This window comes from Spinacia oleracea, chromosome 4 (genome assembly GCF_020520425.1).
Source record: "Spinacia oleracea cultivar Varoflay chromosome 4, BTI_SOV_V1, whole genome shotgun sequence".
NCBI classification, from domain to species: Eukaryota; Viridiplantae; Streptophyta; class Magnoliopsida; order Caryophyllales; family Amaranthaceae; genus Spinacia; species Spinacia oleracea.
Window position 1 is genome coordinate 4,327,834 of NC_079490.1, and position 22,187 is coordinate 4,350,020.

The 22,187-nt window shown below is 36.9% G+C and overlaps 3 protein-coding genes and 1 long non-coding RNA gene across 5 annotated transcripts; 1 reads left to right on the forward strand and 3 right to left on the reverse strand.

Annotated features, from left to right (window-relative positions):
• Positions 1-209: 209 nt before the first annotated feature.
• LOC110796636 (membrane-associated protein VIPP1, chloroplastic) lies at positions 210-7,832 on the reverse strand. The gene is made up of 11 exons (XM_022001709.2): positions 7,411-7,832; positions 6,885-7,009; positions 6,665-6,775; positions 6,391-6,455; positions 6,207-6,288; positions 3,954-4,028; positions 2,767-2,837; positions 2,546-2,628; positions 1,996-2,060; positions 1,704-1,778; positions 210-519 (listed from the first exon to the last, which is right to left on the reverse strand). Exons 1-11 carry the CDS (start codon positions 7,538-7,540, stop codon positions 397-399), a joined length of 1,005 nt encoding a protein of 334 aa, XP_021857401.1. The 5' UTR covers positions 7,541-7,832; the 3' UTR covers positions 210-396.
• A 1,441-nt stretch (positions 7,833-9,273) lies between these two features.
• Positions 9,274-12,409, reverse strand: LOC110796635 (thioredoxin F-type, chloroplastic-like). The gene is made up of 3 exons (XM_022001707.2): positions 11,964-12,409; positions 9,742-9,841; positions 9,274-9,642 (listed from the first exon to the last, which is right to left on the reverse strand). Exons 1-3 carry the CDS (start codon positions 12,299-12,301, stop codon positions 9,508-9,510), a joined length of 573 nt encoding a protein of 190 aa, XP_021857399.1. The 5' UTR covers positions 12,302-12,409; the 3' UTR covers positions 9,274-9,507.
• A 2,276-nt stretch (positions 12,410-14,685) lies between these two features.
• Positions 14,686-16,707, reverse strand: LOC110796634 (uncharacterized protein At5g64816). 2 transcript variants are annotated; one of them, XM_022001705.2, is made up of 2 exons: positions 16,552-16,707; positions 14,686-15,359 (listed from the first exon to the last, which is right to left on the reverse strand). In XM_022001705.2, exon 2 carries the CDS (start codon positions 15,280-15,282, stop codon positions 14,902-14,904), a length of 381 nt encoding a protein of 126 aa, XP_021857397.1. In that variant the 5' UTR covers positions 15,283-15,359; positions 16,552-16,707; the 3' UTR covers positions 14,686-14,901. The 2 variants fall into 2 exon arrangements, with proteins under 2 accessions (XP_021857397.1, XP_021857398.1); XM_022001706.2 differs by having other exon boundaries at positions 14,686-15,348; positions 16,552-16,697.
• Positions 16,708-20,592: 3,885 nt separating this feature from the next.
• On the forward strand, positions 20,593-21,976 carry LOC110796652 (uncharacterized). Its single transcript, XR_002535645.2, has 2 exons — positions 20,593-20,995; positions 21,595-21,976. It is a non-coding gene; the product is annotated as an uncharacterized lncRNA (long non-coding RNA).
• The last annotated feature ends 211 nt before the right edge of the window (positions 21,977-22,187 follow it).

Consider the following 22,187-nt stretch of genomic DNA (forward strand, 5'->3'; position numbering starts at 1 on the left):
GGAAGAAGTTGTCATTTATTATATGGATTAAAATGACTAATATTTTGAAAACAATGTCAACTAGGTCACCTATTATTAACTTCTAAGTCTTCGAAAAAATTACCATTCTTTTAACTGATTTCTGAGAACAAGGCTTGAAATTCCCTGTTCTTTTGGACTGAAATTCCCTGAACTGAAACCTGTATATACTCATACACTACACCATGAAGAACACCGGAAATACTGTTGCATTTACAAAGGTTAATTCATTACTTGTATTTCATAAGCTTGTATTGTATTCCAAATTTCATCTCTCTTCCTAGATTGTAAGCTTAATAATGTACCAGCATCACAAAAAAACCGCGATTTAGAAAAATAATTTATACAAAGAAAATTATGAAAACTATAAACCAAATTCTAATAATCACTAGCTCTTCTTCGGAGCTCATTTAGCTCTGACTCGATTTCCATGTCTTTAAAGGGCGATGCAGCTGACTTTGAGCTCGAAACCGTTGTTCTACCTGGAGGAAGCTCTCCTTTCTGTTCAACATCATTCATAAGAGGAGAAAAAAGGGGGAATATCAGTTACCTCTTTGAAAACAGATCAGGTTTTACACAGACGAAATAAACTAAGAGCATGTTTGGTATAGAGATTTGAAGTGATGGAAATGGAATCAATTAACTAATTTCCATTACCTAATGTTTGGTATGAGAATAGTAGTAACACAATCCATTTCCTAAGGATAACCATTACCTCCATTTGTTACCTCTCCCAACCCTATGGTAACAACATTGTTACCCTCCTCAATCCCCAATTTGTTATTAGCGATTCCTTTCCTAACAACTAATATTGCCATATTGGTAATAGCTAACACTATCTTCTTTTTCCCTTCTTATTTATTTCCTTTCCTAAGTTTATACCAAACATGCCCTAACACTGAATGAACTACTTGACGAGTTGACGCCCATGCAATTCCTGAAGTTCAATGTCAGACGGACATCATAATTATGTGAAAAATAATTACCTGTGGAACAAAAAGTGGAAGTGTCTAGCTGAATTGTAGGCTAAATTTGTTGTTAACCAGCTTATAATCATTACTTATTCGATCCCTATACATAGTCCATGTTTATGCTTTAGATTGTCCAAAAGTAATAGGGAACTTTCAAAAATGTGTAAGCTAAAGTATGAGCTATCACTAATTACCCTTGATGACACCCTTTAATACAGTGGCGGATCCAGAATAACATAGTAGTGGGTGAAAAATATTATTTTCTCTCTTTTAGTGGGTGCAACCAGTGCAAATGACCGAAATTGTACAAGAAGAACTACAAATTTTCTGATTCTATAGCAAAATTTTCAAAAATCTACATTCAAGTGGGGTCAAATGACCCCACATCTTGAACATTAGCTCCGCCACTGCCCTTAATAAAGAATTCAAAAGAAAGACTACATTGGTATTGTGGAAATGTACAATTTCAACTAATGAAGGATAGTTAAGAAAGGGATTCAAACTCAATTCCTTCCAAAGGTAAGCCTACTTAGGGATCCGGGAGAGGGGAAATGGTTAACATTTCGCTGCACGCTTATTCTTGAAAATTGACAATGATCATCCCTTTAATTCTCATTTATTATGATCTTTGAGGGGGAAAAAAAAGATTTAGAATTAACATCAACATCAACCACCATAAGTATGATTGAACAAGAGAGTAATGCATTGGTATACCTTCGAGTTCCCAGATAATTCCCTCTTCAAGCTAGCTAAGTCCTCATCAACAGAAGAGCCTTCCAGTAATGCAAACTGAAAAGACCAAAGAGAAGCTCTCATTATATGAAACTACAGCTATGCTGAAGAAGTTCATTATAGTTTCTCTCATAAACCATTGTTTTACTAAGGAGTCTTGTTATGGAGCAAAATACTACACCACGAATTCACAAAAGTTTGAATCATCTTGTCTTTTTCTCTTTACACCTTCATTTATATACATTTTTTTACGGGGGTTGAGACTATGGCCTACCTTTCCTTCAAGGTCATCACTGGTTAATTGATTAAGTGCATCGGCTTCTGATTCCATGGCCATCACTGTTTTTAAAAAGGCCATAAGTCAGAAGGCACAAAATAAACATTATAACGACATGAAAATCATAAACCATCAATAGCTATAATAACCTTTGATGATTCAGAAAAATAAAGATTGCTCGTGGATAATAAGCAAAACTTCCACATACATACATACATAAGAAACCAATGCAGGCAAGATAATTAATACGAAGTATATGAGAAATAATATGACCATTCTCTTCAGCATCTAATGAAAAGTACGTTATAGGCTTGTAGCTTGGAGTTGAACATGGTGTCTCAGATTTCACTTCATACGAAGTATACCTTATGTGACAGCGGTACATGAACTTGGGTCAAGGAGTAAGAGTTGTCTTCAATCAAAGTGTAGTTAAGGGAACAAATGATACATACCCTTTAAAAGGACACCCCCGAGTAATTTACACAGTTGATACAATTCATAGTAGACCCATATAAATATCATGAAAGATAATGCAATAAAAGCTTGCCTTTTTCTTCCATTTTCTCAAAAGCAGCAAGAGCACCGCTTGTATTCACTTTTCCCACCATCTCACTTACTTTGGTAGCAGTCCTGAAAGATCATAAATAAAATTCACAACCTACCATGATACACAAAACCTACTATGCTTTGAGCGTAGACGCAAAACTGACCCAAAAAAAAAATCTACAATGATATAAATGACTGACAGACTGAGGGTAGATGCAAAACCTTGCAGACTGAGCACGTGCTTTGAGCGTGTCTTTCTTTGATTTTGCCTCCTGTATCTTGCTTTCTAAGAGCTGCCAGAAAAAAGGAAAGCAATCCATCAAAAAAATAAATCTATTATATTTCCAGTTGCAATAGATTTGATCACTTAGACAACCAATCAGTGAAGCAACAAATTCTCATGTCTAATACAGAGCATTTATGCAATAGCAACAAGCACTAGCAGGACAAGCCTTTAACGGCCCGTTTGGTAGCCGGCCATAATGGTGTCAATGGGAATGAATTTGCATGTAAATTTGTAAGGAAAATCAATATTCATTCCCATGGTGATGCTAATTCACTCATAATTATCTCTTTTTCTTCATAAATTTTCATTACCATCCATTACCATTTAGGGAGTGGTATTAGGTGGGAATGCAAATTTATGAAAAAAACACCAAGCTTGAGACAAAATTTCATTACCATGGACATCATCATGTTAATTTCTTGCCAAATAATACTAGGATTTATTCCCATTCCCACCGTTTATTACCGGCTACCAAACTGGCCGTAAGGGCTTAAGTTAAGACTGGTATTGCAATAACCAACAGAATGGAAAAAAGAGCATCATCAATGAAAAAGGCTCTGCTGTCCCTATCATAGTACACGGTACACCCTCCCAAATGTGAAGGTCTGCATCCAAAAGAGATATTGGATAGGGACGATGGGCTAAAAGGACTCCCATCCTGCCAGGCCTGTTCCCAAAGAAATAAATAGTTCAATGCTTAAATTGATTAGGGTATCAAGAAACCATCTCCTCCAAGAGTTCCATATATAAAGTGACATCAGAAGTTCTTTACTTAAAGGTCAAAATCATTTATACTTCATAGTTATTTGTAGTAAAAGTTGGGGAAGGAACACCAACCCTGAGCAAGAAAGGAGTATTCAAAGAAATACCATAAGCAGAGTCTTTCATATATCAGTGATAAAAAAAAAAATTAGCATGCAGGTATCATAATAGAAAACTATAGAAGTAGCATATAGTCAATCTACCATTGCACAACAGAACAGAGAAGTCAGAGTTAACAAACATTACGGACACAGAGAAAACCCCATTTCAGCTCTATCAAATCATCAAGAAGATACCTATATCACAGAAGAGATATTGACAATGAAACATACGAAGCATTACAAAAGCCATAGCAGCACACCTTAGTATTTGAGACAAGAGATTCAACAACATTCTTTTGCTGATCAAGCTGAGACCTCAAAGCACTAGCATTCTCCTGCAGAAAAATAGGGTAAGAGTGAAAATGAGTGAGACAGGGACATATCACCCTAAGCACCCAATTCACATTTAGGCATGCTAAAAGCAACAACAAGAAGCACGGAATTTGGTATGCAGTGTATCAAAGGACAAATCAAACTGAATCGAAAGGGTCATTCTACACATAGTATTACTACCATTTCCCTAAAAAAGAACAATATTTCACCGGAAAAGGTCAAAATAATAAAGCACCTGCACATGGGTGCATATACACTTTGCAGCTACACAAATTAGCTTCATTTTTCATAACTCAATTTTTTCCCCCCCCTAAAATAACCCTAAGTTCTTCAGCTCCTACATATGCAATATGCTAATCGGACTCTATGTCTTTAAAAAAAGCTCTAAATTCTTAAGCCCCTATGTATTTGAGCTCTTAACGCAGGTATTAAATTATCAACAATAGAATATTATAAAAATTGGCCTCAATGCACCAACTATAGCTTAGGTGCGAAGAACATAACAACCTTTAGCGGGTACACTTTGCACCACAAACTACATTGTTGGGGTGCACCACGTGACATACACTATACTTTTAGATGCAACAACTGACATAAATGGGTAAGGTTTTTGTGTCATGCATCGTATACAACATGTAATTTATGTCAGTCATTGCACCCGAACAATATAGTTTGTGCTGTTGAGTGCACCCGCTCAAGTTTGTGCTGCTCTCAGCTCTCTACGCCTAAGCCATAATTGATGTCATTGAGGCGAATTTAGGGTCGGCTCAAAATAATACACAGTCGATACAAGGTTACTAAAAGTTTGCAGATAACATTATGCCAAAGGTTTGGAAACAAAAAGAAAGCAGGAATCTAGACTCTGGAGGACCAGGTGCCAGGCCACAATCTATATGTCCCCGTTTCATAGAATACATTGCAGAACCTTGCCTATCAGAAACCAGGCAAACTGAAAATGAAACATTTCTCACTAGCAGATGATATTGCCAACATTCATGCTTAGACGTTAGAAGAACAATAATACACAAGTTAGTAAATGAGGAATGACCCATAGGTAGGGAACTGTTACTGAAAAGGTAACTTCGAGTAAAATGCAGGATTGTTTTTGATGGTCATCATCCTTTAAAACTTCAAGAGTTAGCACACAAGTAATCTACTCTTTGCAAGTAGACAAGGAAAAATATCTTCAGCTTTCCTCCTCATTGAAGTACTCTGTATTTAAGGCCTTCGTAGTGGGGAGATAATCCTTAGAAGGCCTACTTTTCTGAATGCGACATGTCATTGCTGATGAAGCAAGGTGTTGTTCTATTGATTTAGAATTATTTCTGTACATAATTAGAAGCCCTACATTGACTAAATACACTTCACAAGTATAAGAAACCAATCCAGGGACACTTTGCCTTGAAAGAAGCACAAGATATTGTATTATTGGATTTTGGTACAAAAATGCACCATGGAACAAAAACGGAAGAGAGGGAGATCAACACTACAACGCTTACTCAAGGAAGAAAAAGGTACAGTTTATCAAGGAATTTAAAACAGATATTTGCAAACTACCTATACAGAATGTAACACATGCTACAGAGGTTCTAAATTTCCAGTGCTAATCATCAAGATAATATGAAAAAGATTACTTCACGAATTTCATTGCCATTGTCAAATTGTAGGACTACGTAATATATAGGTATTCATTGGATCTCAGCAGACCCATGATTACACAGTTTGAATGTACCTCAGGGAAAGGGGAAAAAACAAGCATTCGTAACATTCAGTAGTAAGAATCAGAATATTTCCCCGCCAAAGTAAACACGGATTGATGTTTAGTGATATTCAGAAAGGTGGAAACCCAGATGGATTCTTTCAACAATGTCAACAGGATAAGAGCGAACAGTCGACATCATAAATTCAAATAGACGTCACATATAACATTTGGACACAGTTTCATCTGGCAAAAAAATGCAGCATAACAATCACAACAGCTAGCCCACCTTTAGTCATTGATATAATTCTACAGCCGTACAGGGAATAGGAGAGAGAAGGACATATCATTTTGTCATGATCACAGTTGAAGAAATCAATACATCCATGCATAAACATTAGCATCCAAGCCAAGGTTGAGAAAACAAAAGGGGGAAGCAGAATGAAAAAGAAAGATGGTATGCAACATAAATGAAACTTACAGCATAAGATTTGCGTCTCTTCAAAGCTTCTCGAGCAAGGTCTTCCTCCCCTTTGCTAAGTGCAAGTTGTGCCCTTTTATACCTTTTTACCCATGAAAGACAAATCAGGTAAATACTACGGACGCAAAACACCTCCAAAACACCAACTGACAATGCATTCAAGTTCACCCCCAAAACAGCTTACCAATCTTCTGAAGCTTGCTCTGCGGCTTTACACTTATTTTGCAATTGCTTTTGAGATGCCAATACCTACACAAAAGGGGAAAGGTATAACACATTCGACCTGGTTTGGTAGTGGTGCTATGCACCTCAATTTGTTCCAGTTTTCATCTTAAACCAGCACATTTGCATCAGTTATCATGAAATTCGTGAATTTGAAGCAGGGGAATCCAAAAGGAGAAATGAAGCGAGGCGAAAGAAATTTCAAGTCCAGTTAAAATAGAAAGAGAGAGTCGTACCTGCGCTGTTGACTGTCGCATTTTGGTCAAATCCTCATTCATCTCAAGAACAGTCTGTTCTAGAATTTTCTCCGGGTCCTCAAAAGTGCTTAGAATCGAGTTTGCATACGACTAAATCCAATAAAGATGATAAACCCATTAGGAAAAATATTATCAATCAACAACTATACAAAAGGCAAGAAATCCGTCTTTTGAAAACAAGCAACTTCAAAACTCAAACCTTGACAACTCTAGCAAATCGATCAAAGAGGTTCATTTGTGAACCAAGAGAACCGCCAGCGTGCCCATTACACCTAGACCTATTAGAATGTTGTAACTGAACTCCACTCAATCTCAATGCTCCAACTGCAAGCAATGCATTATGTTAGATAATCAGAAGCATACACTAACAAAACAAACATTAATTCAAAAGAAGAGCCATTAAATTCAACTCAATTCATCAACTCCACTGAAACCTAATCAAGAATCAAAACCCAATTACTTAATTCATCAAAGTAGCAACCATTTCACTAAACTGTCCAAACCACATTAATTAAACCCCAAACACAAATTACCATAACAAACACTCAAAATCAACAACTACAATAAAAGAAGACAGTCCCCCAATCATACCCACAAGCTAAATTTTGCATAAAAATCAAATTAAAGAACAATTACATAGAAGATTGAAGGTGGGTAATTACAAATGTTGCCAAATTTTGCATAAAATACCAAATTAAAGACAAAATTGAAGGTGGGTAAGTTACCATTGTTACCGAAGAAAGAAGACCTCATGCAAACTCTAACCACAGACAGCCTATGAGAAGCAGCGTTTGTTGTAGATGGCGCAGAGGCAGCCAAACGCAAACCTGTGATTGGTGGCGCTTTTGTAGCCATTATCCCCAAAAAAAAACACCCAGAAATTATTCAGAAAAATGGGGAGGAAATTGAGTACTGAAGCTTCGGGAAGATGGAATTAATTGATCGAAATAATTGATCGATTAATTTCTTCCACACTCACAAAGCTGTTATTAGACAGTTTTGTGTGTGTTTATTCTGGTTATTTGGTATCTTGTGGTGAGAGATTGAGGAGACGATGGGATTTTTCACTTGTTATTTTTTTCTTTTTCCCCAAGATTTTGGGTGGGTCAAACTTTTTTCATGGCATTGGATCATGGATCCTATTATCCTATCAAGTAATGGGTCAAAGGAGCAATCGGGTAGTTTGGATCGGTTTTGATTTGGATAATAATTTTTTTTTCGCATAGCACACTCAGTTTGCCAGAGATTAGCTCCGACTACATCCGGATCCGACCCGTTTCGCACACCTTGTTTATGGAGGGTGAGTCTTCCAACAGGAGTTTCTGCATATGGCGAGGCTCGAATCCGAGACCTCCCTTTAGCAGCTTGAAGCAGCATCAAGCTGCTTATCACTTGAGCCAACTCTATGTTGGTTTTTGGGTAATAATTTCAAATACATGTGGTAAAATGAAAATAACTTTAACTACTCGATACTTTGTATTTAAGTATAACATGCAGTAGACCTGATTATCATGGGCCCTAGGCCAACCCGAAAAATAGCGGGATTGATCAGATTTTTAGGCCTTTTTTAGGCCCGACCCGAATTTTTAATTTTTTGGGCAGATTTTGGGCAACACAAAATTACAATTTTAGTTATAAATTTACCCCGGACTGAAATGACCCAAAAAGTCCACTATATTTGGTCCGAAATAGCGGGCTTTGGGCATAAATTTTGGCCCAGAGTGTGGCCCGACCCGACCCAGTGGGCATAATTTTTAGGTGTAACATGCATTTATATACTTCCTCCGTTTTCTTAATAATCACTGTATTTAACTTTTTACATCATTTATAGTTTGACACATTATACTAGCAGAGGTTGGCGTGAGTCGTTAAGGTCCTCTTGCTCCTTAACCAAGGTCTCAGTTTCGGCCTTGGGTATGAAAAAAACCTAAATTGGGAGGGATGTTGCCCATCGAGGTACCCATGCAAACTATCACACGAGATTAGTCTACTCGCCGAAGGCGGTGGGAGCTCCTCGTAGTAAAACAAAAAAAAACAAAAACTAATCTTGTTAAATTGGTTTCAATGTATATTTCAAAATATAACTTTTTAGAATCTTTGCTTGAAGCTTAAATATATTAGTGATCAAAGTTGTGGATTGGTCTTAGTTTTTCGATTCCACAACTTTAGTAGCAACCTAAGTTCTTAGAAACATTTCTATAATCGAAGACACGTTTTTTGCCTTTCCGAAACGTGTTTCCCTGTTTTTGAGCGTTTCCGAAACGGCGCATGGCAGAATTTTGTCGTTTATGTGCAACATAGGTACATCGATTGTGTGTCACCACTAATTTAGGTTGGTTTATGTTAACATAATTTAGATTGTGGCTAGCCCAGGGCAAGCAAGCACAACTGCACAACTAATAACTGCACTGCAAGTCTACAACTGCCAATAACCGTAACAGAACCAATGATGTCTTAGCCTAGTGGTTAAGATTGAGGGTCTGTGTACGATAGATCACAGGTTCGAATTCCAACTTTTCCATTTATAGTTTATATTGCTCTTGTGGCTCATTTGCGCACACCAAAAAAAAAAAAACTGGAACAGAAAATAATAGGAACTACTTCATGTAGAGTGCTCTGATTTCCTTAACTTGATACAGAAATATACAATTACAGCCCTTGTTCATACAAGATTCTCAGCAGACACAATGGTTACAACCAAGTACAAGCCATTTTCGACCGTGTCTCCTTTCCGACTCCCTGGCCCGAGCCCGAGCCCGTTGCAAGGATGATCTTACAAACCCAGCATATATACACACACAAACACTTGATCGAATGTTTGATCAACTACTTCGAGCAGCTTGTATGGCTTCTAGCAATTTATCATATTTTGCCCCTGTAACTTCTCCCACAACACTGTTTTCCTTCAGAATCTTGAAAGTAGGAACTACTCTGATGCCTAATTCCTTTGCTAATGTCTGTAAACATTTACAAAAACCATATTATGTTTCTAATTCTGTTTTGGCAGATGAAAAAGTTATAGATTAAAACATGATTATAGCGCGGTTAATTAGTACCTTGTTTTCCTGGTTACAATCGAGCTTGAGAAAGATGACATCAAGATACTCCTCTGCTAGCTTTTCGTATTTTGGAGCCATTGCTTTACACGGTCCACACCTTCGCAGTTTGTAAAACAACGAGTTAGAGCCAACTTATTGAACAGAAAAATTGTTTACAGTAATCACAGATTATAATGTATGAACAACTGCAGGAAACAAAAAAACTCATTTCCATGAAACACAGCAAAAATATGGCAATGTAGCACACAGAGATGTCTTTGTATTCAAGCACAATTAATGTCAACTCGAAGATCACAACAATTTCATGACAGTGTGGACTTTGCAAGATGGAGTTCAGACTTCAGTATGTTGGGTGGAAACAGCTTAGGCTTTGTTTTGTTCGACTTATTTTGACTTTTTCCATAAAAAATAAGTTCAAATAAGTCCAATTAAGTTCACATAAGTCCAATTAAGTTCAGAAAAAATAAAAAAAATTCGGACATTTTCACGCACAAATAAGTTTATTTCAGACAAAATAAGTTTTTTTCAGATAAAATAAGTTCAGATAAGTTCATATAATATAAGTTCAAACCAAATAGTCGAACAGAACATAGCACAACAATTATAAAAAACAACAACTAGGACAATCTGAAGATTAGAGCACAACAATTTCATGAATCATGACAATTGCAGGAAGTGGAAGTAGCCAACAGGTTTACCCTGCACAACTTGTTCAGAAAATTCACAACAGATAATGCGAAAACATTCTTACTGAATACAGTACATCAGCAAAAAAAATAAAAAAAATCTCCACATAACTGATTGTACACTATGTTTAGGTAACGTTTTCAAATTGAAAATCCCGCATCTTGGAATGTGAATTAAGTAGTATAAAAAATAACAACTAGGACAAGATCTGAAGATTAGAGCACAACAAGCTAGCTCAGAAAATTCACAGCAGATTGAAAGTGGAAGAGGAATGCATTTGCATGCAAACATTCTTACTGAATACAATACATCAGCAGAAAATTTGTCTGCGGAAGTGATTGTATTGACCTCATAGACTACGATTAGGGAATGTTTTCAAATCGAAATGCTGGCAACTTAGAATGTGAATTGAGGAGTATTTCTATCACATAATCATACAATTCTCATGTCTGTGTGATACAGAAGTTGGTATGGATTCGATAATCCAGAGAAATTCGGAGTACGAGTTTATGACATCACCAGGCAGCCTGCCTAGGCCAAACATCTCAGAAATTAAACAAGGTATTCAAAGTACAGTACTAAACTACTAATAATGGCAGATTGCAATCAAGATATCTCACAAATTACAAAGAAAAGAAAACATAACGAGAACCGTTCTGTTTGGGATATACTAAGCCAATAAACTAGCTGTATGATTGGCTTATTGTCATCAATCAAATTTAGCCATAAACTCTGCTCTCTTTCTGAAGTCACATAGGAGTACCTCATTACTACAACAGTATGTCAAATTCAAGATAAACGCAAAACAAGATCACATATTATTGAGCAAAAATCAAGCTCCGCCAAAGTTTGAATAAATTCCCAAAACCCTTCAATTATGAAAATTTTGGAGCTCGATCCACCACATTTTAGTGCAGTAGTTGTATACAGAGGATCACCAACTTTTTAGCTGCTCATTCTGTTGATTTTAGCTATAATTAACAAAATAGGAATGCTTGAAAAATCATAAATTCCTCAATAGTCTTTATTTCACCTTGCCAAATTATAACAATTAAGTTGCCATTCAATTGGAAATTCATATTCAACTAAATTTGGCAAGAGACAAGGAGGAAACAGAAGCCCATGAACATAACACATTTAGCTTATAAACTAGAAGCTCTTTGCTTAATCTTCCGATATGGGACACAATACTCACACTTACTTTCTAACACAACTAATACAACAAGCTAGTCAAACCAGCTAATACAACACATCTACTCAAAACTGCTAATACAATCCGCTACAGCTAACTTCTAACCGTTGATTGCCAAATATAATTGTATATCCCCATGCCATCATTGCTTAATTTTTCTACTAGTCCCCGTTACTTAAACTGTTCAAAATCCGCCACTAATCCAATTTAAACTTGATAGCCTTGGAAATAATCTAGTTAGCTAACAAATTCAATCAAATGATGAAACTACCAACTAAACTAATCACCAATAACAATTGAAAAATAAACAAAGTTGTGGGGTTAAGAGTAATTATATTACCATTGAGTAAACATATCAAGAACAACAGGTTTATCACCAGCAGCCTTAACAATAGGCCAAAAAGTGTCCTTATTAACTTCAGTCACTTTCCCTACAATGGCTTCCATTTCTTGGGTACCCAAAGCTTGTTCCATACTTGCTCTAACTTCACCACCTCTCATTATTCTTCTATCTTTTCTCTTAATAACAGAAACTCCATTACTCTTACAACTCCCAAGAAAATCGACCCGCCTCGATAACCCAGTTCCGGGGACGGAGCTCCGGGTTGGATCCGATGAGGTGATCGGGTGAGCCGGGGATGTCCATGATTGATGAGAGAGTGAGAGGTGGAGAGACATTGAATTTGATTGAATTGGAGTTTTTTTTTTTTTTTTTTTTGCTGTTTTTGGAAGATTTTGAACAAGAGTGAAATTGGTTTGGTGTTAGTGTTATGTGGTGTGTGGGAGAGAGTGTTCTGTTTTCTCTTTGTAGTTTGTGGTAGTTAGGCAATGTGCTGTTAGAATATCTTGTTATTCTTGTAATCTTTTTCTTTTTTTTTGTTGTACCACCCGGTTCACCCTTAGGGCTAATTCGGATTATAGGCGAGTTCTGAGTGGGTAGGTTTCAGTCCCCTCCCAATTGTTGTTGTGGGGGATTAAACACGGGTCCTCCCTACCAAGTTCAGCCTCAATCACCACTGAACCAACAGTCAATTGGTATTCTGGTAATCTTTAAGTCTCTTAATTTCTACTTGGGCATTGGTTTGTAGGGCCATTGGGCAATAAGATAGAATCGTTAGATTAACCAACGCATGTTGATGGAGTTAGTGGAGGTTACAAAGGTCGAGCTTCATTAATTGTCGTTGATATATCCTTATTGACTCATTTTAACCTTCCACCTTTCAGCCTTTGTCAATTGGACCTTATACCTGTAATTGGGCTTCAGTCCTTTGTTATTAGACCTTTAGAAAAGCCCTCAGCATAGATTGAAGGTGTATCTCTAAGGTAGGCAATTAAGTGACATAACATAAGGTGTCCATTGTAAGGGGAAAAATAATAATTGAAAATGCATATAACTGATGCATTTTGTTTTGGGAGTGGCTCAAGCGTTAACATGTGTAGGTGTGCTGGTTAATTTGTGATAGTTGTTGGTTTAGTATGATATTTTTCTCATGTATTTCAATCTCTCAATTACAGGCTAAATTGTAAAAGATAAACTAACGACAACTAGAATGGTTGTGTTTAACTAGAATGAAGCTTCGTTTAAGAGGTCACGAGTTTAAGCCTCCTCTTTGACATATGTAGTTTCTCAATCGATTTTATAAAACTAAAACTTTTTTGCACTCCCAATTTGGAGATGATGGCTCTACTAAATGTCCTAATTGTTACTCAAATGTGAAGAGAAGAGAAGAATATCAGTTTAATTACTACTATAAACTCAATGAGTTGCGACTCGCAAATATATTAAACTCTTTTTCTCCTTATTGGGTTGTTTAGCCTCATGTATAGTGAAGTGTCACATATTATATGTTCCACGGCCAGACGGTCCTAACTCCTAAGAAATTAGAATATGGCATATTTTGATACCAAATGCAATTACAAGCGAAAATATAATACATGGCACTTCGCTAAAATATGACTCTTTGTATTATGGATTATCAACATTTTTGTTCCTTTATCAAACTTCTCATCTTCCCCTATAAAGGGAACAAAATAATCACCTTCAAACTAGATTTCCTCATAATTTGGATATTGAGTTTTTGTTTTCATCCACAAAATATTGACATAATTTTCGTTCCAATCTCTTTATTTCTCTCTAATTGATGATGCCAAATTATTTGCAACCATTAATTTCTGTTGTCATTTTCAGGGAAAGAAATCTGATCCAAATTGTCCGTAAACATCTCATTTTTAAAGTGGGCCTTTGTGGAATTGGGCCTAGATTGCAAATGGCCCAGTGGGCTTTAAGTTTTTAACTATCCCTTTTCATAATTGCATGTAAATTAGAAGGATACATAATTCCGCGCTTCAAATGAAGCAACACCTCTTTATCATTGGCGTTACAGGAATCTACCTAGGGATGTCAGTGGGGCGGGTTTCGTGGGAGACCCGCCCCGCATCCGCCCCAAGTAGGCGGGGATGGAGGTAGGTTTGGCGGGTGATGGGTAAAAAAATCGTACCCGCCATGGGTGATGGGGCGGGCGTGGATTTTGTGTTGAACTCGCCCCATCCCCGCCCGCCCCGCCTCATCCCCACTCGCCCCGCCCCATCCCCATTCGCCCCGCTTCATACCCTCCATGGGTGATTGGGTGAGTTTGGATTTATTTGCATCTTTAGGTGAGATTTTTATGTTTTTTGTTTGGATTTTTTGTTATGACGAGTATTTTTTTCTATTATATAGGTTACTTTAGTCATAAGGTATTGTTTTCTATAGTTAACTTTGATTACTCCGTATATATGGAAAATGTTTGCTAAATAAGAAAAATTAGGCGGGTATTAGCACGGGTATGTAGCGGGGATAAGGCGGGGATGGATACCCAGTTGGGTGGTGGGGCAGGGATGAATTTTAGCTTACACCCGTTGGGGCGAAAATGGGGATGAATTTTGTACCCGCCATGGGTGATGGGGCGGGGAAGGGGATGAAAATTTTGGTGGGGATGGGAATGGGAATGGAGGGACCTACATCCGCATCCGCCCAATTGACATCCCTGTTATCTACCAGTGGAGGACATAATCACAGTTAATTACTTCTGCACATAAGCAATTTTAAATAGAATGAAGCATCTATTTGGTGCACTACATTATTCAAAATTTTAAAGAAAAGAATAATAGAGAACAAAAAAGCTTCAATGTTTCAAGCCACCAATCTGCTGAATGGGAATTTTCAAACATTTACAGCAATTCTTGCTTCTACCACCCACCTTAATTTTTCAGAAACAAAACCCAATGGTTCCTATGTCCTACGAAGCACGAGATGCAGAGAGCTTAAGACATTCACTTTGACATCTTCGAAGACAAACATCATTCCAGTTCGGAACATGATGCTGGTTGACACAAACAGTCCGCGCACAGGCATCAGTGCATGCATCAAGCTCTGAGACTCCGCAGACAGTGACACAAGTATCTGGGATTGGATCCTTAGAGAAAGCACCAACCTTTTTTAACATGCGCTTTGAGGTGCAAATCCTTTCACAAACGAAAATGTCGTCTGAACTCTTTTCTCGGCCTCTTGCACTCTTAATTCTCTGCTCCTCATCCCGCCTTCTCTTAATCCTCCACGCTTGCCCTGCAAAAACAGCTGGAATAGCCGCCCCCAAAAGGGACCACCATACTTCCACCATAGGTATTGCAGTAGTCAAGCTTTATCTTTATGTGCGTGATTCTTTGCTCTTGTACTGGCTTTCAAGCTGGCATCACACTGAAGAATAAGCAGCAAAAAGAACAAAAAAATATTCATCTGAAATTGTCACAAATTAAAGCTGCCAAACTGGTTTAGACTTGAGAGAAATATCTACATACATCTCTAAATACAAAGTTGAAGCAAAGAGCTTTCCAAAACACATGCATATATTCATGAAATAAAATATCAAAGATATAGATTCTCCATTGGTGTTCCTGAAAAAACAGTAGAACGGAGTATATTGTATGAAGCAATTACTAGAGGAAGAATATTTGTCACGCTTACAATATAAACCTAACCAAGCAAATTTTCTGAACATTCCCTATCCTACACTATCCTTCTTGCAATACTAAGATAGAAAATATACACATACTTCAATTCAAATGATTAGGAATCCATAAATAACATCTCTACAATTTTCTTCCCATTTGAGAATAGCCCACTAAGCATTATGCATTAATGATAGTATGCTTAAACATGTCAGAACTCAGAAAGATGAATCTGATACTGTACTTGGTACACAATCCTGAATGACTGAACTTGCCAATTTGGATTGGTCTTTTGCTTATTTTCACTGAAAACCCAAATGCTCATTTCCCAAAGTACCATAGTTCAACCCAGATCAAAGTAGCAACTTCCGAACAACGAACAACAAATAGAGAAGCACGGAAAATTGATAGGAATAGCTTGTATGGCGCTGTACATAAACTACACAAATGCACATTTCAACCCAACTACAAATTGCAAACTCCAAAGCATCCAAGGTAGCTAACTCCTAGTAAAATTGGCATTGCAACAGCTGAAATGTATAAAAACAGTACCCAAATTGCCAAACAAAGAACACCAACAGCAACAATTATATGATCCAATTATGTCAATCTCTCTATCAGTCAGCCAATTATGAAATCTGCTTAATTTAATTCAATGTCCGTACTAAAATCCTCACAAATTGGCAAGATTAAGGAGAAAATTCAACAAACACTAACAAAGAAGAATCATGAACCGTAAGTTACAAATCAAAATAGTACAGAAAAAAATCGAAAATCAATGAAACCCTAATTATAGGCTCAAATTCGACAAAATAAAGCCAAAATAGTACAGAAAAAGTCGAAAATCAATAAATTTATTTCAACTTGAAACAGATGGAAGAATCAATACAACATCATCTGGGAAAGAGAGGATAGATAGAGACGAAGGTTGCGATAATTACCTGAGAAAGACGAAGAAGAACACCACCGAAGAAACGAGAGAGGAGTTGTGTCGCTGTGTTGTTATTCCTACACCTTATCGGGCTGACCCGAATGCAAAACCCGAGTAAAGGATCCACCACAAAAGAAGGGATCTCCTCCGTCAAGTTATCGGGCTGACCCGAATGGAAAACCCGAGTAAATCCACCCATAGCTGCTCATTTTAATGATTTTAGATATTATGGCCTTGTTCGGCAAAATAAGCGGTAGCGGGTAGCGGTTAGCGGTTGAGTAGCGGGTAGTGGTTTTAGTAGCGGGTAACGGTTAGCTGTCAAAGTAGCGGCTAACTGATATGTGTGTTCGGTAAAAATAGCGGTTGATATTCTAAAATAAAATAAAAGGTAGACTATTGTTTAAAACTTTATTATAAATTTGTCAAAAGCTACCCGCTACCTTAAAAGCTACTAATTTTAACGTTTGACAAAAGCTACTCAAACGCTACCCCTATCGCTAACCGCTACCTAAACCACTACCTTGCCAACACTCACAAATTTTACAAGTAGCGTCTTGACTAGGTCAAAACGCTACCCGCTACCTCAAACGCTACTGCCGAACACACCCATAGTCAACAAAATAGAAATGCTTGAAAAATCATGAATTTCTCAATAGGCTTCATTTCACCTTGCCAAATTATAACTAGCTAGGTTGCCTTTCAAGTGGAAATTCATTTATTCAACTAAATTTGGCAAGAGACTTGGGCTCTATATACCTAGGCATCTACGTTACCACAACTTAAATCTTAGAAATTGTCATTGTCAGTGTCAAGTGTCAATTTTGATTAGTTAAAGTCTTTTGAGGGTGGTACACTGATCACACGACATGAGATCGAATCTCGTCTACATATTGTAGGAGTACTTTATGAGCAGTGGCGGATCTTGGGTGGGCCTGGCTACCCCCTGGTGAAAATTTCATAGTGTAATTTTAGTACCGGCCTAATAGTCAGTTATTTATCACACACTTTACCAACTAATACAACAAGCTATTCAAACCAGCTAATACAAAACAGCTAGCCAAAACGGCTAAACAATCCGCTACAACTAATTGCTAACCGTTGATTGTCAAACATGACCTATAATTATATATCTCATACCATCATTGTATCGGCCTAATACATATAAGCTATTTACCAAACACTTTTATACAACTCGCTAATACAACAAGGTAGTCAAACCAGCTAACACAAAGCTGCTTAGCAATAACCTCATGTATGGCGAAGTGTCATATATCACGAATGTACGATCCTAACTCCTAAGAATATGGCATATTTTGATACCAAATGTAATTACTAATTACAAGTGAAAATATAATACGTGACACTTCGCCAAAATATGACTCGTTGTATTATCAACATTTTTTTTTCCTTTGTCAAACTTCTCATCGTCCTCTATAAAGGGAACAAAATAATCACCTTCAAACTAGATTTCCTCATAATTTGGATATGGAGTTTTTGTTTTCATCCACAAAATATAGACAGAATTTTGATTCCAATCTCTTTATTTTGCTCTAGTTAGTGATGCCAAGTTATTTGCAACCATGAATTTCTGTTGTCATTTTCAGGAGAAGAAATCTGGGCCAAATTGTCCGTAAACAGCTCATTTTTAAAGTGGGCCTTATGGAATTGGGCCTGGATTGCAAATGGCCCAGTAGCCTTTAAGTTTGTAACTATCCCTTTGCATAATTGCATGTAAGTGATTAATACTTTATAAGTACTTTTTAAGGAGGTGGATAAAATTAGAGTCGGGCTGGACCGGGCCGGCATATGGGTCGTCCGAGCCCAACACTTCACGAGCTTGTTGTATGCCCGGTGCAACATAAGAGACACGTAGATAGGTCATGGATTGTGTATGGCCGTCATTTTAGAAAATTTGGCACAAACACGGGTTCGTCCACCATCAACCCGTTTATTTTGTAATTAATAACGAAACCGCCTGACCGTCCGCTGCCACGAAGTACAAGCCATGCACAAGCCTCATTTATTGAACGACACAAGACAACTTCTCTTGGTTCATGTGGTCACAAGGCATGTGGACCTATACCGCTATATGTCTCGGCATGTGCCCAAATCTAGACATAGTAATAAATAATGATTGGTTGTTTAAAATGCATACTTCCTCCATTCTTGTTGAGTTGTACGTTTCGAACTTTCGACCTTAAACAGTTTGTTTTTAGTTGTAACTTATTTATTTTGAGCAATTTTATTCTTGTAAACGTTAGCTCATGCGATTAATTTGAGAATACTATATTATATTATGATTTTGAATTGATCGATCAATTCCCAAAAAATACAAATGTTTTTATTTATTGCCAAATCAAACCAATTGAAATAATGTTATTCCACTAGTAAGGGGCAGATACGAAGAGGTCTTTCTTCTTATCCATCTGTGGTTAATACCTTAATATCCACAATTTTTTTTCAATGTCAACTTGCAAAAGTGCCCTGCTTCATGCTGTTTTATGACATTAAATCTGCCCCCCTAGAAGATCGTGCTAGATTTAGTCAATGTTGACTTTCGTTAGATTTCGAAAAGATTAATTTAACACAGACTTATATAAAATCGGTTGTATCATGCATGAGCCGTATTCTATCCGTTCACTGTTGCTATCATATTTTATGTGATAAAACTATTGCAATCGTAGATGTATAATGGAAAACTATGAAACTACAAGGATATTTCTCCATAACTTAACATTATATAGGACGCCATAGTTTATTATAGGACTTTATGTTAGAAATGACCTTTTACGTGGTCAGTTTTGAGAAAAGAAAAGACCGGTGGCAAATTTAAATATGGATGGTCTGAATAGTCCGACCCACGTCAAGCCCACTTATTCATGTTGGTCGGGTCATGCCACAAATTTCAAAAAGATGGCACATGCACAACCCAAGCCCACGTGCCCTCGTATCGGGTCGGGTCGGATCATACCTTCATACACTACAAAAAAACCTCGTATAGCGACGAATTTATAGCAACGGATTTGTAACCGTTTCTAATTTAGAGACGGAATACTCATCATCCGTCTCTAATTTTATTTAGAGACGGATATTGTAAATCCGTCGCTACTTTTATCGAGGGATTCATAAATCCGTCTCTAAGTTAGGGACGAATTTTAAAATCCGTCTCTAATGTGTTTTAGCAATTTCGAAACGTAAAGTCCACGAGAAATTTCTCCTAGACTCTTCGTAGAAAGTTGAAAGTTAGATCTAAATAGAGACAGAATTTTAAAATCCGCACCTAATGTGTTTTAGCAATTTCTCTAAATTAGAGACGGAATTTTAAATCCATCCCTAATTTAAAGACGGAATTTTAAATCCGTCCCTATATTTAGAGACGGAATTTTAAATCCATCCCTAATTTAGAGACGGAATTTTAAATCCATACCTAATTTAGAGACGGAATGTTAAATCCGTTTCCAATACTTCTTTTAATTATTATCAATTTCACACATAGAAGTACACAAGTTGTACTTGGTGTAGTTGGTTGGAGTTTCTCCTTGTGACTTTGAGGTCACAAGTTCGATTCCCCTTATCCCTTCCCCTTGCAAAGCTGGACCGGGTTAACCTAAACGAGATTTCGAACCGGAAATGGGACCGATCGAGTTGTACCGAACATCTAACAATAGGTAGCAATTAAGGTTTTTAATAACGGATGTAATCCGTCCTTAAATCCGTCCCTAAGCACATGTAGCGACTGATTTGACCAATTTAGAGACGGATTTGGTCCGTCTCTTTATGAGCTTTTTTTTGTAGTGATACCCAATTTTACTCAATTAAATGGCTTTATCGTGATATAACCGGTTAAGTCATGTCGTGCCTTATCGTATTTTTTCTCAAAAAATACGGCACCGAACTCGATCATCCCATGGCCCACGATTTCGTGTTGGGCCGTATCTTGTCGTGTTGGGTCGTGTCGTGCATCGGCCCTGTCCAAGTGCATTCTTTAGGCAAATATAGACCTTAAATCACATTTTATTTGTTAAATTTAATCAGATTCCGTGCACTGACTTGGTTTTTCCATGTTTTGTGTGGCGTCCTCACGTAACAAAATATCCTCATAGTTTTGATTTCATATTAACAAAATACTTTTGAATTTTTGATGTATTGCTTAGTGTGTGCTGATGTTGATCTGTTACACAGTTGACGTGGTTTAATTAAGGCCATAATTAATCATTAGACATTGATTGAGATTTTTTGTATTTTCTATAATGCTTATAAAACACTATAAATAGATGTCATTGTTCATCATTCTAGTTCATCCATTAACAAAAACATTTCTCTTCAATCATATTATCTTGCAATCTTTCTTCCTAATTAAGCGTAATCAGCCTTCTTCAAGAACGAAAAATGGCCTCAAAAACCTGTGGATGTGGTGACAACTGTAGCTGTGGCGATGACTGCAACTGCAACAGGTATATACTTCCTCCGTTCTCTTTTAATTGCAACGTTTATATTTTGGAATGTTTCTGTTATTTATTTTTTGCATATTTACTCACTTGACTTTACTAAACTACCATCATCCATATTTCCCCTTAGTTATACCTGGAAATGGGGGCATGAATGTAATTTACTATGTATTCACTTGTATTGCAAACTTGGGCTGAACAGTAAATATTGCAACTAAAAAACGAACAAAGGAAGTATAACATTATAACCTTATGCCTGTTGGTTCAGTGGTGATTGAGGCTGAACTTGGTAGGGATAACTCGTGTTCGATCCCCCCGCAACAACGATTGGGAGGGGACTGAAACCTATCCACCCAGAACTCGCCCCGAATCCGAATTAGCCCTAAGAGTGAACCGGGTGCTAACACCAAAAAAACATTATAACCTTCTTGTTTTTATGACTTTATAGTTTTCGATTAGTAAGGATAAGATTGTGTACATTTGGAACTCACTGGACTATCCTACGTTAATGAGGGGGAAATATTGTTTTTAATTTGTTGATGTTGTCTTCAAAATTGCATGAATTAATGCAAATCATTACATTAAATTATTTTTTTATGTATCAGGATGACTTCGAGGACCGAGTGTGGATGTGGAGATGACTGCAGTTGTGACCCATGCACTTGTGATTAATTATGAAAACATGAAGTTGTAGTTGATTTTGGCACTCCAATTGTGAGAACACAGTTTTCTTACTTTACTTATAAAAAGGAATGTCAGAATCAATTACCGCAGTTGTGTTGTTATGGATTGTTAATTACTTGGTTTATTTTTTTCCCAAAATGTAAGTGTGTTATTTAATTATGTCTTGTGGATTGAATAACTAGGCTATGACATCTTCGAACGTGGTGTCCTGTATGTTTCATGGTCTAGTGATCGATTGTTGTGTCTTTATATGCAAAACTATTGTGCAAAGTATATTCTGAATTGGAAAAAAAGTTACCAAAATTCTTTTCTTGTTGGTATGATGATTGATTTTTTTTATTTTTTTATGATATGATAACAAAATATTATTACAGTTTGAAGTAATAATATTCCGTACAAGTTATCTTTAAATTTAATTAACCGAGTCCATAACCCTATTTTTAAATTTAATTACCCCGGTTCACAAGTTTTTCCAAGTTAGGCCATTTTGGTGGCACAAATTCTTATTTACATG

Coding starts and splice junctions, on each gene's coding strand:
- LOC110796635 (XM_022001707.2), bottom strand. CDS start 12,301: ATGTCTCTCCACCTCTCACTCTCTCATCAATCATGGACATCCCCGGCT. Junction 9,842..11,963: donor CTTGATATGTTTACTCAATG/GTAATATAATTA, acceptor CAAACTGCGAAG/GTGTGGACCGTGTAAAGCAA. Junction 9,643..9,741: donor ATTGTAACCAGGAAAACAAG/GTACTAATTAAC, acceptor AAATGTTTACAG/ACATTAGCAAAGGAATTAGG.
- LOC110796634 (XM_022001705.2), bottom strand. CDS start 15,282: ATGGTGGAAGTATGGTGGTCCCTTTTGGGGGCGGCTATTCCAGCTGTT.
- LOC110796636 (XM_022001709.2), bottom strand. CDS start 7,540: ATGGCTACAAAAGCGCCACCAATCACAGGTTTGCGTTTGGCTGCCTCT. Junction 1,779..1,995: donor GTGATGACCTTGAAGGAAAG/GTAGGCCATAGT, acceptor TGGTCTTTTCAG/TTTGCATTACTGGAAGGCTC. Junction 520..1,703: donor AATTATCTGGGAACTCGAAG/GTATACCAATGC, acceptor GATGTTGAACAG/AAAGGAGAGCTTCCTCCAGG.